Source organism: Plasmodium brasilianum (genome assembly GCF_023973825.1).
Source record: "Plasmodium brasilianum strain Bolivian I chromosome Unknown PB_00_09, whole genome shotgun sequence".
Lineage (NCBI taxonomy): Eukaryota > Apicomplexa > Aconoidasida > Haemosporida > Plasmodiidae > Plasmodium > Plasmodium brasilianum.
This window is the reverse complement of record NW_027122934.1, coordinates 47,318-67,044: the sequence shown is the minus strand read 5'-3', so window position 1 is coordinate 67,044 and position 19,727 is coordinate 47,318. Positions and strand designations below refer to the sequence as shown.

The 19,727-nt window shown below is 18.9% G+C and overlaps 2 protein-coding genes across 2 annotated transcripts; both read right to left on the bottom strand.

Moving 5' to 3' along the window:
• Positions 1-5,630: 5,630 nt before the first annotated feature.
• MKS88_000245 (fam-l protein) lies at positions 5,631-6,649 on the bottom strand (the record flags this gene model as incomplete). The annotated part of the gene is made up of 2 exons (XM_067219303.1): positions 5,631-6,437; positions 6,566-6,649. The coding sequence occupies 2 exons, from the start codon at positions 6,647-6,649 to the stop codon at positions 5,631-5,633; spliced, it is 891 nt and encodes a 296-aa protein (XP_067070364.1).
• Positions 6,650-13,222: 6,573 nt separating this feature from the next.
• MKS88_000244 (fam-m protein) lies at positions 13,223-14,091 on the bottom strand (the record flags this gene model as incomplete). The annotated part of the gene is made up of 2 exons (XM_067219302.1): positions 13,223-13,873; positions 14,005-14,091. The coding sequence occupies 2 exons, from the start codon at positions 14,089-14,091 to the stop codon at positions 13,223-13,225; spliced, it is 738 nt and encodes a 245-aa protein (XP_067070363.1).
• Between the last annotated feature and the right edge of the window lie 5,636 nt (positions 14,092-19,727).

Here is a 19,727-nt window from a genome sequence, read left to right as displayed (position 1 = left end):
ATTATTAAATATATTTTTTTTATCTATGTATATCTATTAATTAATATATATATATTTATATTATTCCCTTAATATTTTTTTGATTACTGTAGATATGATATCATTTCCAATAATCATATCGAATAAATATAACTTTTGTTATCATAAATTAGGTTTCTTTTAACATAACATTTACTTAGTGTTGTAATAATAAGGCTTATGAGCTCTTTTAATTTAATATTTTGTCTAAAAATTAATTAATGTGTGCTATTCATTTTTGAGTGAAATGATTTTTTCCTAATGTTTAATTAACTAATTTTTTTACGATCACCTTATTATAGGACTACTCAATCTTTTCTATACTGCTATTACTACAATGATGTCTATTGAAGAAGATCCTCACAAACATATATATGTTAAAATTATTTCTTAATTTCGGATCGTAATGAATTTTAAATTCATGTATTTCAATTTACTTTAGAACCTTATCTATATTTGTTTATTCTTCCCATTTTTAACACTTTTATATTACAAATAAGTCTACTTACATATATTTAATATAATACTTTTAAAAAAAAAAAAAAAAAAATTTTAAGTATAATTTTTTTCTTTTATTATGTTCCAAATGTGTTCTTACATTACATGCAAGCTTCCATATGTAATTTCCTTGTGCATTTTATTTATTATTACATTTACATGTTTCTTTATATACTTGTTTAACTATGGTGAAAATTATGAACACATGCACCAACATATAAGTACAGTTCAAGCATATGTACACTTATTTGCATGCATGAAGTGTTTTCTTACTACAACGAACTAATAATTTCGTGGTTTTCGCTTATACCTTTACTCCTTCGTTATTTTTTGTATTTTTTTTTTTTTGCTTTCTCCATGCTTACGATGAATGTTTTAATTAATCTCTATATAAGGATCTTTAATTGAGGCAATCATAAGTACGTTAACAATATTGACCTAATATAAAATAGGATACATATAAACGAATTTTCTTTATAATTAATTTAAACAGATCACTTTTCAGGTAACGCGCAATGTATATTACTTTTTATCTCTTTTCCGTATTCACACACGTAAGATAAGTAACTCCTTTAAGGAACTTCACTCATTGTTGTTTATCTCTCCTGTAATTTATTTGAATTTTATCATTTTTTTCATTCTCTTTTATATGCATGAACTTATTCTAAATGTTTCATATCTATAACAGAAAAAAATAAGTTGGTAACACTATATAAATAAATTTCCATTATGCAAAAGTTTGCACATATGTATATGTGCCCACGTTTTTTGTTTATTACTTTTCAATATAAATGATCTAATACATACATGAAAGAAGAGTGTAAAAAAACATATATGCATGCATGGCCATAATATGCATACATAAGCATCTAAACGTGGATAATGATATTTTATTAACGTGCATATATATGAACTCATTTGTGTCCTTAAGTTATTTCAGTTAATGACGTAATATTGTATTCCTATAACAAATACCTTATTCCATTTATTTTGCTTTAAACATATTAAATGAGCATTAGTGTCTGTACAAAAGAATCCTTTCTATGGATTTCTTTATTCGCGTCACATATAATGGTTACAATATAAAAATATTTATATATATGAAGTTCAGCCAAAAAAAGGAAATGCCGTAATTATTTCGTAAAATGAAACACATAAAGCAGTCTGTAAAAGATACATCATATATGTTTTATTTGTTACTATTACTATTATGTGACCTTTATTTATATACAAAAACACGCTTACATCATTCATTTTAATAATATAGTTAACTAATTCAATTCATTTTTCCAAATTATAAAATAAAAATGCATTTTTTGAAATATAGGAAAGAACATGTATTGAAATATATAAATGTATACATATATTACGTAAGTATATATATGTACTCATACCCATGCACCTATACTTCTTTACACATATACATGCATGTTCATATGCACATGTATATATACATATCATAGCAGCATGGATGGCACACATATATTCTTGGAAAACAATTGTTTTCAACTTTAATACATCCAATACACATGAAAGTAGATAATTACTTCCTTATTTAGTGGGTTTTAGGTTTTATGTATCAATTAAGAGATGCAATAAGCACTTAAAAAAATTTTGCAAACAGTTAAACTTCCCTTTATTATGTGTTTCTTTTTCATAAAACATTTATATATACATCTATCTTCGTTTTTTATAAAAATATTTTTGTAATCGGTGTCTGAACTTAGAAAAAAGGTAGAAAAAAAAATTAATGTCTTCAAATTTAGAGTTATACACATATACTTTATATAAATATTAATTAAATTTTATGTTATTTTACTTTTTTTATTTTGTAGGAATTAATTTTGCATGAACTTGTTAGATAATATATTCCTTCTTTTCCATTCTCTTCTTTATTATTATAACTTTCTTTCAAGACCAGTAAGTCTTCTTGATAGAGGTACAGGTAATTCATAAGAAAAAGTATTCTTCATAACCATAATATTGATAATTTTTACATATATATATAAAGTTAATTTCCTCAATTCTCATATTGTATATTTATTAAAGTTCGTTCATGTATTCTCCTATTAATACTTATGGATACAATCAAAAATGATACTCTAAGTACTGAAAATAAAATAATTTTTATAATTTTAATTACACATATCACAACTATTATATCAGTTGAATGTTATATTGTTAATTCAGTCACTTTTCCACATCTGTAAAATGCAATATTACATTTTCATATTTTTTAAAACTCGCTCAAATAGTAATTCCATTCGAATTTAATAATTTCTTATTTTTTGATCTTGATTTTTCATAAATTAATTACAAAAAAGAAAGAAAAGCACAAAAGGGTAGTTAATGAGAGAATTAAAAAAGTGAGATAAGAGGGAAATGTTAATATATGAACTAAAGAACTTTTAAGGAATATATGCACACTTGTAATGCATTTTCGCTCCATATATATACATGTAAATAATTAATAACAATTAAAAAACAAGAAATATAAATTTTAAAGTACAATATTAACACAAAAAAATTCAAAACATAATATAAAGATAACTCAAAAAGAGGTTTATTCTTTTATTTTTTTGGTGAATAGTTTAATTCATTTTCGATTATAATGTTATGCATATTCAAAATATTTTATTAATTCTCCCTTTTGGGGATTCTAGTAAAGAGGAATTTTATTATTATATACTCAAATTCACGTATACAATAAAAATAAAAATATATGAAAAGCTAATAGTATAAAAAAATATGAATAATTACTAAAAAATAAGTTTTTTTAATTATATAAAAATTTTATTATCATAACTCTCTTTTATATAGTTATTTTTATATAAATAGTTATTATGCCTTATACGAAAGAATATTTTTGTAATACTTATCTTTGACTTAACCTATAGGAATGTTCTTAATTCATTTTTATTTTATTTTACACTTCTATGTAATATAATAATTTTTATTTTTAAATATTTATATTCAGGTGAAAAATATAGGACGAGGCAATTCTATTATAATATTTTTTCAAAAATATAACATAATTAATTAACTATAAATTATAAAAATTAGATCTATTAAAATAATTTTACTTTTTGAACACTCAAATTTCCTACTAATACATACTGATTAATATAAAGCTAATGATATGTAGCCCATATTAATATGCTACAAATTATAACTAAAAACTTACTTACTTTAGTATACTTGTGTATCTAAACGTATAATAAAATGACCTAATAAACTTTATTATTTATCTATTTTATATCTCATTTCATCTATATTTTTTAGAAATTTAACTAAGCAGGAATACAATTATACTTTCTAACTTCACCAAAAAAAAAGGATTATCGAATTATTATTATTCTATATACATATATATATATTATATATATAGAAGAAAATATTTTAGTAAAATAAATCAATAGTTAATATTAACATAATAATATGCACTTTGTATTAAAATTCCCATTATCAGAATTTTCATTCTCCCTTTTCAGAAACAAATATGCCTACTCGAATAATTTTCTCCAGTTCCAAAGTATACTTTTAAAAGGATTAATATAGGCACGTTCTGTTCGACTACAGAATACTTTTTAACGTTTATATAAGAGATATAATTAAATGACTTATTAGTATTATATTTTTATTTACATTTAAATATATAATAAAAAATATTTAATAAAAGGATATTATTTTCAAGAACTACTATGGGAAACCTTAACTTTTTTAATAACATAACGTTAAAAAAAAAAAAACAGTAACCTTTATAGTAAATCTTATTATAAATTATCTTAGGAAGTAAATGATACATATCTACAAATTATCTATAAAAATATTTTTTTTTTTTATCTTTATTTTATTTAAAAAGTTATCACTATTAATATCAATAAATTACTAATAAATAATATAAATTACGTATATTATTATATACCATTTAAACAATGTTAGCTCATTTCTTAATATATTTAGAAATATAAAAAATAGGAAATAAATGTAAAAAAATACGTACACATTATTATATTTTTTTAGAAATTATTTATTTGTTTTCTGTACAATTATCGTTACTTTTTCTTTTTGCGTATATATTCACTTTCTTAAAAATTATAATATTATGAAAAATCAAAATCAAGAATTTATATATATCATTCATTAAAATATTATTACTTTTATTTCATTAATTCAATACATTAGATATATAAAAAATGAAAAATATATGTACTTAATTTATAAATTTTTAAGATATATATATATATATATATATATATACAATACTTTTAATGCAAAATTGAATAAAAATTTCAATAAGGAACCATAACAGTACAATTAATGTTTTTAACTATTCATTCTGTATTAGATATATAAAAAATATATAATTGTTTAAACGAATACGATAATTATTATTTAATAATAATATATTATAATTATATATTTTTAACTTCAAAGTTATATAATGCAAATTGAAATAAATGTACATTCAAAAAATTTCTACAGTAGTTATATTCAATAAAATTCTTCTCATACTCTTATTTTATAGAATAAATATTAATATTAATCATTCTCAAAGATATAAGAAATATATATATACATATAAAAATACGACATGTATTCACTTCCTTTTTGTTAAATACAAATCAAGACAAATTTATTCCTATTATGATGGTAATTATAAATTTTCTTCACAACAGGATAAAATAATAGATTCATATTAGAACAGGATAATAAACAGAAATCTATCATTTTTAAATAAAAATTAAATTAAAATACTTTAGTAAAATTATGTAAATTGTGCTATTTTACATTCACTTTAACGCACATATATGTGTATACTTATTTTTAAAGGCGACCTATTTAAATATATAAAAATAAACACTAAACCATAAAAATTATTCAATCTCAAACAATATTTTATAATGCAAATTCAAAAATATTAGAAATTCAAGTTTAAAAAAATTGAGATTATATGCTGTACAGTTGTTTACTAAAAAACGACTTATCTGTATGTATATTTATAAAATATAATCAATTATGAGGAAGTCTAATAGATATGTAACTAAATATATTATAATTATAACTTCATATTAAATACTTTATAAAATAAAAAATATTCTTTAATATACATTTTATCTTTTTCTGAATTTAATTTTTTCATATTTTTTAACTTTTTTATGGTAATAGATAATTCCTGATATAACTGCGATAGCTAATATAATGAAAGGTATGACATATATTATAATACCAAATAACTGTCCTAATATGCAACCTTCACTAACTGCTTCTGCAGTACAACTTCCATGTGTGCCTACACCTGAAATTGAATTATGCCTCCAAAACCATGATGAATTTGTTTTTAACCATTCTAACATTGTCTTCAACCACCAATCATCATTACATTTTGCCCAATCGTTTAGAATTTTCGATAATCCTAATGCACCCCACAATCCTTTACTTCCATCTGCCAAACCCCATGTAAAATCTGTTATGAGTACAGTTAATAACAACAAGAACAATAATAAAGGTAAAGCAATTCTCAATGCTAGCTTTTTGTACATTATTTTTTTGTAAACCTTATTACTAATCATTTTGTTGCGTTTAAGAAAATCTTCAAAATCAAGTTCTTTAAATATTTTTTTTCCAATACTGGAATATTTTTTTGTTTCAAATATATTAGCTTCATTTTTCATAGCATTCCTATGATCTTTTATACTCTTTGATGAACTTTTATATAAATGCTTCTTTTTTTCTGGGGTTTCACCTTCATTATTAGATAAATATTTTTTTTTTTTCACTCTATTATTTGACATGTCTTGTTTTAACCCTAGTATATTTGAATCACTTTCTTCTTTATGTATTACTAATAATCGATAATGTTTTCCATCTAATTTACTATCATTATTAGAGTTATCTTTTAAAAATTTGTTAAGCGTGCTCTGAAAAAGAAAAAATCAAATATTAGCTATTTAAAAAATAAATAGTTTCTTGTTAAAAAACTGAATATATAAAAATATAACAACAAAAATATAAATTGTACATATATGAGTAAATGGTATTATCATACATTATCAATGCTAAAATGGAATAACCATGTTAAAAATATAAACGCTGAAATATTAAGAAATAATAATTTAATATTTTTTTCCATGATATAGATTTTCAGCATTTCAATGTATTAAGTAATAAAAATAATAACAAAAACATAAAATTCTTCTAATGATAAAAAATTATATACAATTTATTTGATTATTTTTTCTATATTTACTACCTTTCTGTAAAAAATATATTGTATATAATTATAATATTTTTTACAGCGAAGTAAAATAACATTAAAAATATATATTATAAAATGTTTTCTTAATATTATTAAGTAAAATGTTATATTCATTAAAATGATTTTATTATAATTCATTATTATATACAAAAAATATATTTTTTTATATATTCGTGTAATTAAATTATTTTTTTATTAAACTTTTTCAATGTAAAGTAAAAAAATACATTTTTTTATCATATAAGGAAATATTTAGTTAATATAGAATGTATTTTCTATATTCTATATAATACAGAGAATATAGAGAATAGATTGTTCCATATATAATGAGAATATTAACGATTTGATGAGTGACTATTAAAAAAAATTTAATTGCATAAACATTTCTTTTCAGAAAAACTTGTAGACAACAATATATTAATTGTTATGATGATATAATAATAGTAATAATAACTAAAGAAAAAAATATTATGTATAACCTTCCCTTTTCATATTATTAAAAGCCTTTGCGTTAACTACATTTTAAACATATTCATTATATTTTAACATTATATATCTTAGAAACTAAACATAAAAATGAATAACTAATCTATGAATAAAAATATATATATAAGTAAGTGAACACTAATTTTTTTTTTTTTAATATAATTTCATAGAGAAACACTTTTTATTATATATAAATGATACTATTACTGCTAAATAAAAATTTTGTAATTTCATCAATACAACTTTTTTTTTATTTTTAATTATGTATATATATATATAAGAAATATAATAAAAAGTAATGAAAAAAAAAAAAAAAAAATATATAGATTAATTATTATTTAAAATTTATTAAAATCAGAATAACCTTAGATCAAAAATGTATTTCTTTAGTACATTCAAGAATGGAAATGTATATATCCTTTTTGTGTATCTATATTTTTTTTCAAAAATATTGAAGTTTCATAATATAACGTTAAATCAATATCCACGTTATTGTATATATAATATAATGAAAAAAGATATAATTAGAATTATTGTAACTACATACTAATGTACAAAATTAATTATTCTCTATATAAAATTTCAAATAAAAACAAAATTACTCTAATAAATGTTTACTATTTTTTATCTGTAAACTGAGAACGTAATATCCATTTATGAATTATCTGCAAAATATAATTAATTTTGTTTTCTTTTTGCTTATATTATATTTAAGATTTACTCGTTACAATTATGAATAAATTAGTAGTAATCAATGTATATTACATGTTTATTTAAAACTAAACAAATTTATCGACAACCAAAAAAAAAAAAAATAAAAATAATAATATATATATAAATAAATACTTACTAAGGAATAAAATTTTGTATAAAATACATAATTATTTTAATAACTTCCAATGTTAATTTAGATTTATACTTATATATAACACACTTTTAGAAATTAACAATTATGAAGTTAAGAAATATCTTTTTACTTACTAACTCTTAATATATATTTAAATTTAATTCATTAATTTAATTCTACAATGACGTAAAAAATAAAAACAAAATATAATAAATTTATTTATTATCAAAATAATATATATTCAAATAGCTCGATCAAAATGTAAATAGAACTATAATTAGGAACTATAATAAAATAATAAATGATTTTAACTATTTTTTTAATAGAAATATGTTAGAATCCTCAATTTAATGAATTATAAAAAGTAGTCGATATTTAATAAGAATATTTCTTCAATATACATTTATTATTTCAAATTTATAAGATGTAAAAATTAACTAAAATTTTAACTTCGCTATGTAATATAATGGGTAAAATTAGTGGATTATTCTATAAGTATACGATATAATCTCTCTTTTTAAAAATACATTTATTATTAAAGGCATTTTTTCTGATGAATCATATATTTAAATTACAAAGTTCCCTTATTTTCTATATATTTTATTAAAATTTTAGTTAAATTATATTTTCATATACTTAAATTTCTATGACAGCTATAATCAAGAAGTTTTTCTTAACAAAAATATAAATCTATATAGTAGTATAATAAAAACTGAAATAATTTGACATGTATTATTTATCCTTAGTAACGAATAAAAGTTAATAAAAGAGAATATTCTATACCTTCCAAAGAGATTAAATTTATGTACATATGATATTTTAAGTGATATAAGTATATTAATAAGTAGATATTTCAATACGATATTCTTTTTATGTGAATATGTACTAATAATATTTTATTTTATTGTATAACATTTCAATAAAATTATATAATACACTTTTTTACAAAAATAATTGTAAAGTGTATGGTACTCTGGAATATGTTTTAATAAATGTAAAGTAATCCCTTTTTTGAAATTACTATATTTACAATTGAAATATTATTATTTTATACTATTCACACAATATTGACTTATTTCTATTTTAACTAAAAACTAAAGAGTATTTTTAGTTAAGAAATTATTTTTAAAATTCAGTGTATCAAAAAAATATATTTATAAAAAATCAACATATAATATATCATTTTTTTACATATAAAAATAATTTGATATGAATTGAATTTTTGCTACCCAATTAACGTTTATTTAATACAATGACATCCTACAATGTTTAGAACTCATATTTTATTTTTCCCTTATATTCAAATGAGTATCATGTTTTTTCAAAATTTTGGTGTTCTTTAAATGAAATAAATATTTTTTTTCAAAAAATATTATTTTTTCCATTTATATATTATAATTTTTTGTTTTATTTTTAGGACGATACAGTGAAAACGGTTCTTAAATATAAAGAAAAATTTAATTCATTCTCATCCCAAAATTGAGAAATTAATAATACCCCTTGTAGTACTATTTATTCAACAGATTCAGATAATTCTATTTATTCAGATTTTTTCTCTTAATGTCCAACGTTCATTGAGTACTTAAATAGTATATATTCGAAGAAGGACGAAGCTGCTACTCATGATAGATTTAAATAATTGAAATATCTACTAAATAATGGTAATTTTCATAATAAATATAATTTGTTTAATAAAATTAATGTTGATATAACAGGATTTATTAATGATACATGTAAGCAAGAAATAAAAATAATTAATTCTCGTATTCTAGAAAATCTTAAAAATATATACAGTTATTATGAGGATTTGAATAGCTTTAATGGTAAATGTGATAAACCTAATGATAATGGAAGCGATAATTGGAAATCATTATAATTTTGTTACTAAACATTATAAATGATGCTCAGGACATAAAAATAACGAATTTCGTGAAGAGTTAAACAAATTTAAAAAAGCACATAATAAAAAAATGTCCTCTGTAACTTCTCGCTCTAATATACCACAGATTTTACGACCTACAAAAGTAAATTACTTATTTGTTTCCACCTTAATAACAGCTGTAGTATTATAACATCTTTCACTTTATTAATTATATATAAGGTTAATATAAATTGTACATAATTGTTCGAATATTATACCACAATTTGTAAATTACATTTTTACTAAAAAAATAAAAAATAATTTATTATTTTTGAGTATATATATTTATATTTATTTTCTTCTATATAGTTTAATCCAGTCAAATGTTGTCTTCGTAACTGTTTACAATGAAAGAAAATAAATGAAATTAAGGAATCTTAAGCAACTAGATAATCCTTACAAAACATATAAAAAGTAGTAAACAGATATAATACAAGATTCCACAATGTAAACTGTCATTCTCAATGATATTTTATACAAAAATTACAGTTAATATTATATACATTAAAAAGTAGTATACTTAGTAATTTAAAGGTTACATATAATGGTAGATATATTAATAAATTAGATAAACGAAACTTGAAAGTATTTAAAATTTATAAGAGTTACAAAAATAATTATATAAAAATTATTCAAAGGAAAGGTTATCATAAATAGAATATGATTCAAGAACCAGTTGCATAAAAATATTTTTGTATATCGTATTTTCATTATCGTACAAACAAAAAAACTTTAAAACGTAAATATATAAGACAACATTATGACGTAAATGTAGATTTTTTACACAGTAATATGAAATAACATTTATTACATACTTATTAAAAGAGGAATAAAAAAAATTAAAAAAAATAAAGAAACAAGAAATAGAAGAATTAATAACTACGATATTATTACTGTATAAATAAAAAAATAAATATCTTTAAATAAATATATTATTCAAAAAATAAAAAGAATATATACGTTTTAATTAAGACTATATTTTAAAAGTATATTTTAATTTGTTCCCTTTAAAATGAATAGAATTAAAATTTTGTCCAATTATGCGAAATTTTAAATATTATTGATATTATCTGGAAGATATTTTATATAAAATGTTAGTAAGGAGTTTTCTACAGGAATAAAGCGACAAAAATCATTCTCTTGTTAGGATTCAAATAGATATACTCATGTCCAATTTTTAATAATTCATAAATGTATTTTATTGGACAATTATTCGTAATTTTTTTTTTGTTATCCTAATAATCTTGTATAAATATAATATCCAAGGTCAGAAAACAAGTAGATATATGATAAATAAAATATATATATAAAATTATTATATAATTATAAATATTTCATTAAAATAATATTAGTAACAAATAGTGATTATATTCCTATATTTTATTTTTTATTTACTTTATACAAAAGGAAGAATACGGCAAATATTCCCATAAATATAATAGCAAGTAACATGATAATATGTAAAAGTTAAAAAATATTAAAATTAATTATTCTTTCTTTTAGTTTTCAAAGAGAATTACTCTTTTATAGGATCCATGAAACTCACTATATACACGTTGTTATACATATGATATTTTAGTAATTGGGACTTACTTCTTTCATCATGTAAAAATTTTAGCTGTTGTTCTAATTTTCTAATTAGAAATTTTCAGATATTCACACTTATATATTAATAAAAATAACTATACAGTATTGTAACTTACTATATATCATTATTTTTCTTATTAATTTAAACATAACCTTTTTAGGATTATACTCAATATCATATTCAAAATAATAAAACAATAAATATGTAATACTAAAATTATAACACATTATTAAAAGATTGGCTTATTCAAATAAAAAGGACAAATAAAAATTTGTGGATGATGAAAAAATACTCAATAATATTTTTTATGACCTTTTCTTTATAGTTACCATAAATTTGGTAAAGACAAAAATGCTTAGCATGTACTTCATATTACTAATAGGTATTAAAATCTTATGTAGTTTTTTATATTTTTTTTAATACTTGTTATTAATTTTACCTTATTATATATACGTTGAGAACGTCATAATCGTGTATATAACAACAACTATTATAAAAATAATAATAAAACATTTCCTTATTAATTTGTTTATGCAATACCATGTTGAAATATTTTTAACCTAATTAATTCATAATTGTACTCTTCGTTCGCTTACGAATTCTTCATATTATTAATAATTTATTCTTAATTTAAAATATATTTCAGTAATAAAAAATTTTGTTTGGTCAATATATTAAAAGTATAAGCTATAAATTAAATGTTCTTTTATAGATTAAAAAAATATACTTAAAATTCATGTTATTTTTCATTAAAATTTTTTTTTTTTAAGTACATAAATATAAAGGTATATCATTTTCTTAAATGTGTAAGATTTATATTTTTCATTTACTAAAAAAATTAATTGTATATTTAATAATAGACATAATATTAATAAATAAAATAAAATATTACCAATACTAAAATAAAAATATTAACCATTCTACCTTAACTCAGAGGCATGTTTTAAATGGATATTATTTTATTATATACATAATTCCCGAGATATACCATAAGAAAAAAAAAAAAACTAACATCTCTTAAGAAGTCAAAAGGAATATATATATTTAATAAAATAAATATTTTGCTTTTTATATTGAGTAAAAAATATATATATATATCATTGTAACAGTATATATTTACATAGTTTCATCAATTACAAAAGAAAACATAATATTTTTTAATATAAAGCTAGTCATATATTTTTCTTATTAGAACTACAATAATCATATTAAGCTTGAAGATGATAAAAAATATGGCACAATTATTTTTCATTCTAAATATAAATTGTAAAGCGACATTAATAAATTTATATTAATTTTACCTCATATACATAAATTTTTATAAAAATATATTTTAAACAAATATAAATATTAAGCAATAATATTTAATTTTTCTGTAATAATAATTTATTATGCAAAATAAAAAACATTAAAACATTGAAATTAGCAAAAGAACGAATATATTTTATTGCCACTCCATATAAAAATGAAAAGCTATACGCACGTGCATCTATAAAACTGTAAAAATCATAGTTGTGAATATAAAAATTATAGCACTAAAAGTATCACAGTTATGACATCATATTGATTGAATTCTTACAGAAAAAGAAATACTTATTATACTATTCACTCAGTCATATACTTAATTTTTTTATATTTTTCATTATTTTTTAAGATCTTAGGAATTGATACTAAAATCATAATAGATAATATAATGATAAGTATGCCAAATGATATTAGAAAAGAGTATTTTTTTACTCCATCTCCAGCTAATCCTAGAAGATTATTCATAGGTGACAACACATCCGTTAAGTACTCAAATCCGTGTAATATTGGTAATCCTATTCCAAACAAGAAAAAGAGAAAAAATATAACAATTCCGAATCCGTAACTTCTAAATTTTATTTTTTTTAATTTTATGTCTCTAATTCTCCTGTTTTTTTCGAGAAAATTATCATAATCTTTTTTCTTGATCCATTTCTTTTCAAAATGAAAATATTTTCCATCAAAAATTCCATTGTTATAATTCATAACTTCTGTGTAGTACTGCGCCTTATTTAATGGATATATATTAGATTGTTTCTTTAGTTTTGTGAACACACTTTCATTATTATATGTTGTTTTCTTCTCGCACTCTCCGTTATCTGCTATATCTTCATTTAACGATACAATATTTAAGTCCTTTTTCTTCTTACATTTTGCTAGTAATCTGTAATTTCTTATATCTAATTTTCTATTAACTTTTAAGTTATCATACAAAGATTTATTTATGGATCTCTAAAATAAAAAAATGTTAGTATTATATTTTTAACTGAATTAAAGATATAAATGTAAAAAAAAAAATATTATTATAATTAAAATTAGATTAATATGAATAAAACAAATATACTCCAATAATTTTATAATACCGCATCATTCCATAAATTACATATCCATGTTAAAAGCATAAACAGAAAATATTTAATTAATAAAAGTAACATAATTCTCTGATCCATGAGCTAAAGTTTTTAATAATCCGATATATTCTCTAAGGAAAAAATTAATAATAATAAAATATACTTCTAAAAATAAAAAACGATATATGTATTTCAAAAGTTATTTTTTGAGATTTTTTATTCTTTCATAAGAACATTATGTACTATATCTTATTATAATATATTTCACGATATTTTCAAGGAAAAATGAAATTAAAAATACATCACATAATTTTTATCTTAAAGTTTTTTTAAGAAAAAATCTAATAATTATTAAAATGAAATAAAATTATTTCATTCCTATATATTATATATATACATTTTAATATACTACACTAAGTATATTACATATTTTTTTAATATTTTTAAAAATAAAAAAAAAAATATATAATTTCTTAATATTGAATTTATTTATCTAGAAAATGGAATTCATCGTATAGATCGTATAAAATATATATATTATATTGTTCTATATATAAAGGTAATAATAATTATCAACGAAGTTTTCCTATTATGAATTATGATTTTTAAACTCTTTCTTTTTTTTTTTAAACTATTTATTATTGTTAAATGATGTTAATTATATAAAACTATAATAAAAGTTATAATAAATAAAGAAAACATTATTTTTTTTAATATGTTTTTTTATGTGTTTGTACTATGTTCAATCTTCCACGGAATACTGTAAATATGAAAAAAAATATTTATAAAATATTACGTAATCTATGAATAAATATTTATTTTATAAATAATTTAGAACAATACATCATTTTTGTAGTATATATGTTTAAGGTTATAATATCTAATTAAGTATAATATATATGAATATTTCTAAATAAATAATTTTTAAATGTATCGATTTTAATTTATTCTTTTTTTTTTAAGTAAATATATATTTTTAAAAAGAATTTGATAAAAAATAAAAAGACATAATATATAGAGTAGCTATAGATTAAAAGTTTTAAAATACAAATAATCTAGATTGTATAATGTATTTATATTATTTTATAACGAATAAAAATGCTAATTTCTTTTTGTAAATTTACTCTTTTATATATATTTAAGTAATTTTTAAAAAATGCAATTAAATTAATAATTATGTAAATGTTATAATAAAAATATTAATGCCGATATCCACATGTTTTTTGGAGAAGTTTTGTGATACACAGTATTAATAAGATACATACAACTTCTACTAAAACTAAAATTATACTAATAAATAATTACTATTCTAAAGTAATAAATTGAATCCTAACTATAAATCCTAGAACTAAATTTATGAATTATATATTGAAAAAAATAATTTCTTATTTCCTTTTATTTAAAAAATGAGCATATAAAAGAATTAGTAATGTTTATATAAAATATATGTATTGTTGTATCTTGAATATAATATTAAAATTATACTTAATATATTTATATCGAAGAATAACAAATAGTAAAAAAAATTAAATACATACGTATTTCCTTAAAATTGCAGAAAAAATTTATTTATATTTATTAACTCTAAAGTTTATTTAGCTTTTGCCGATATATAAAATAATTTTAGATGATCACTATTATGATAAAACCAAAATAGAAACTTTGAATATTATTCATTAATATATCATTAACGTTAATTTAATATTTTATTGACATTTATATATAAAACATATTTATCTATAAATTTTTAACTTAATATATATTTAACTATCTACAGAAATATTGAATTAACACTATAGTTATAAACAATAATATAATGTTGAATAATTTTTTCTCGTTATTTTATTGTTATATTTTAAAATTATGAAGTTATTAAACTGTTGTAACTCTCATTTTATAAACATAATATTTTATTATTTATCTATACTTTCTCTTTTGTAGACTAGAAAAAAAAGTTAAAATGAATTTTACAATATATCTATGTTCTATAACACATTACTTATAAAAATTATTTTGTATAATAAATGTTAAGAGTATTTTAGAGTAAAAAATTTAACTATATAAATATTTATATATATAACAATGAAACATAATATTCTAAAGTAGTTACATCAAAACACAAAAAAAGACGCACATGTTATTAATTTATAACTAATAATGACTTTTTTTTAATTATCTAAACAAATAATCATTTAGACTAGTATATTATGAAAAAATTGAATATAAAAACCATAATTTAAAACATAAGTTATGGGAATTCCATAAAATTATATGAATTTTTTTATCATTTATTTATTTTATATCCCCAATATATATTGTTCATTGAAAAATACTTATGTATACAAATATATATATAATACTAATATTTTTTAATTAATATTAAATAGTACGCTAAAATACAAAGTAGAAATTATTAAAAATTACAAATTCACAAAGAAATAACACATGGTTTTATTTGTTGCTTATCAACGTAACCGGATGTACACATGTGCATTTACAATATTTTAGAGATTATATGTATTATATGTATAACACTAAAAATATTACAGATATTACTTCATATTAAATACTTCTTTACATAAAAACATGTATTCCAAATTGTTTCTTTTGCTCAAACACTAACATAAGATTTGTATATTTTTTATTATTTCTTATGATCTTATACATATCCAATATATTTATATCAGATAAAATAAAGATTAGTTACATAATATTATATGAAAATAGAGTATAACAGTTTCGTCATCCTTTTATATAGAATTGCGAAAAAATATTTCTATGCTATATTCTGTAAACAATATATTATTCAAATACTTTAATCCTGATAATTAGGCTATTTCTTTTCTCAACAACAACAGCAACAAAAAAAAAACATAGCAACTAGAAATCCGTAATTTCAAAATTTTATTGTTTTCAAAAAATAAAAATTCTTTATTCATACACATATATATTGACTAATTAAAAGAAAGTACACAAAAAATCATAAAGTATTATATTGAAATATTATGAAGTTATTTATAAATTAATTTTAAATGTAAATCATATTCCAATGAAATTTTTTAATATACGTCGTCGCATTTTATCCTCAGTTTTTTTATACAAAAAAAGTACATTACAATATCTATGAATTTATTATATATGTATAATAACACAGTATAAGAAAAATATGTTAAATGTACCAATATAAATACTATACATAACGAATCATCTAAATATACAAAAAAAAAAAAATTTTACCAACCTGTACATCAACATTTATATATATATAAACAACATATATAAACATAGTAATGTATGCTAATTATAAACCTAATATATATAGAAGATGATAATATGAATTATTTGATATTTAATCTTTATAAGGTAGATGTATTTCATAAATCGCAAATATATTTATACTATATCAAGTTATAAAGGTGAATTATAGAATATTAATTATCGTAGAAAATAATTCATTAACTTCTAAATTAATATTATAAAAACCATGCGAATAATGTTAACTAATAATTTCTATATTAATCATAAGGCTAATTTATATTTTTTAATTCATAATCTTTTTATTATTGTTCTAAAATACATTTTTCTGAACTTTTTTACTATATTATTATAATTATATTCTTACTACATAATATTAAATATAATATAATTCCAATTTAAAGTATCATAAAAATGTTAGCCCAGTATGTATATATTATTCTTTATGACACTCTTATATAAATTTGTTATTTTTTATTAAATTTTTTTTTTTTTTTTTTAATTGTATTTTCTTACTTAATCGTATGAATTTAAAATAAACTTTATACTTCAAATTTTTATTTTTAATATTATATCATATCTTTAATATACCTCTATATTCAATAATATCAAAGGCTATAAATATCACAAGAATTTAACAAAATTTTGTTTACTATTTTAATCAACATATCCTTTAAAAGTTTTATATTTTTAAAGTATGACTTGTATACTTCATGTCTTACAAATTTATTTCTTCCTATTGAGTTTCATAGATAAATTAAGAAGGCAGATTTATATTTAATGCAAAAAATATACAAGTATATACAAAATATTTGAAATAAATTTTTTACATTATTCCTAGTTGCAATTATTATGTAATAATTGGTTATACGCTTCTTAATGTTTTTTCTTAAACCTATTTTATCTATATTACTTTAATTAAAAATATTATTATATAGAAAAATTAGTATAATATTTTTGTTTAACGCATCATTTCTCAATTTTAAGTTGAATATATTTTATAGTTAATACTAATTTAAGAAAGATATAAATTTAAAAATTTATTTATATAAAAAAAAATTATACCAAATATTATATTGAATATTTTCAAAAAAAAATATATTCCTTAAAATTTTATCATCACATAAGTTTTAGTATTTTAAATACATTCATCACAATAGAACAAAAAAATAAAATTTTCCTCTTTACTTTTTTAATGTGGATATTCCAATATTCCTATAAAGTTAATTATTATATACAATAATTTGTATACATTTTTTGTAATCTTACATTTTTATATTAAAATGAATAATATATTAATATAAAAATACAGATATTATTATAAATATTATATATTTATCTTAATTTACAGTGAACTAACTCTGACAAAATATGGAATAAAAAATCAACTTAAATAATACATCAAATATAGGGTTACACAGATTATTTTATACGGAAACAAATATAGATTCTCAGGAGACAGTATTTAATTTAAAAAATTATTTTTAAGATAATTTTCAAAACTGAAGTAATTCATTAATATTTAATGATAATTCCGAAAATGCTCAACATTCGTTATCACCTATTAATTACTTTGATGATGTTCGTGAAGAAATAAAAAAATCAATTCGAGTAAAAAAATATAAGTAAACAGAATATAGTATAAAACCATTAACATGCCCAAATTTAGAAATATTAGATTTACATGATGAAAGCGAACTACCAAAAGAATTGCAAACTCTATATAAAAGGCCAAATATACTTATGGGTAATTTTAAAAAAATTATTACTAAAAAAATGCTTAAGGAGTTTACTCCATATATATTAAACTCTATTTTCTTATTAATTAATGTAATATCACAACGGTCTAAAGGAATTTATATATCTTGTGTATTATTGTTATTATCAGTGTTATATTTATTCTATAGAATATTTAAAAATTTTTATAAGAGTTACAATAATATATCAATTATACTTAAGGAATTTTGTAAGCACTCATAAGTAAAATTTTATAGAATAATTACTATAAATCTATAATATTCTGGCAGTTGTTTTAATATATATATAATTTTATGTTATTTAGGATATTTATATATATATATACATACACCTAATTTTTATATAATACATGAATAATGTTCAACTTTTATCTAAAAAGATTCTTTTAATATAATTCTTGTTTTTATAACTTAAATATAGTATATACATCTTTACTGCTTCTTCTCAGCATTAGTTTTTTATAAAATTTATAAGATAATGAAAATGTTTAAATTATTTTTTATTATTTTTTTTTTAACACTTATATATACGTAAGAAAATAATTTATATATGAGGTTTTTCTTTAATTTTGAAAAGTTTTGTTTAAGTACTTAATGAATTTTCAATTTATTCTATTTATGTTAGGTTTTTCAGCTACATCTGAATATATGTTTAAATAATTAACCATATAATATTAAGCATTATAATTATTCTCATTAGGTGTATTAATGCAGAGAACCTGT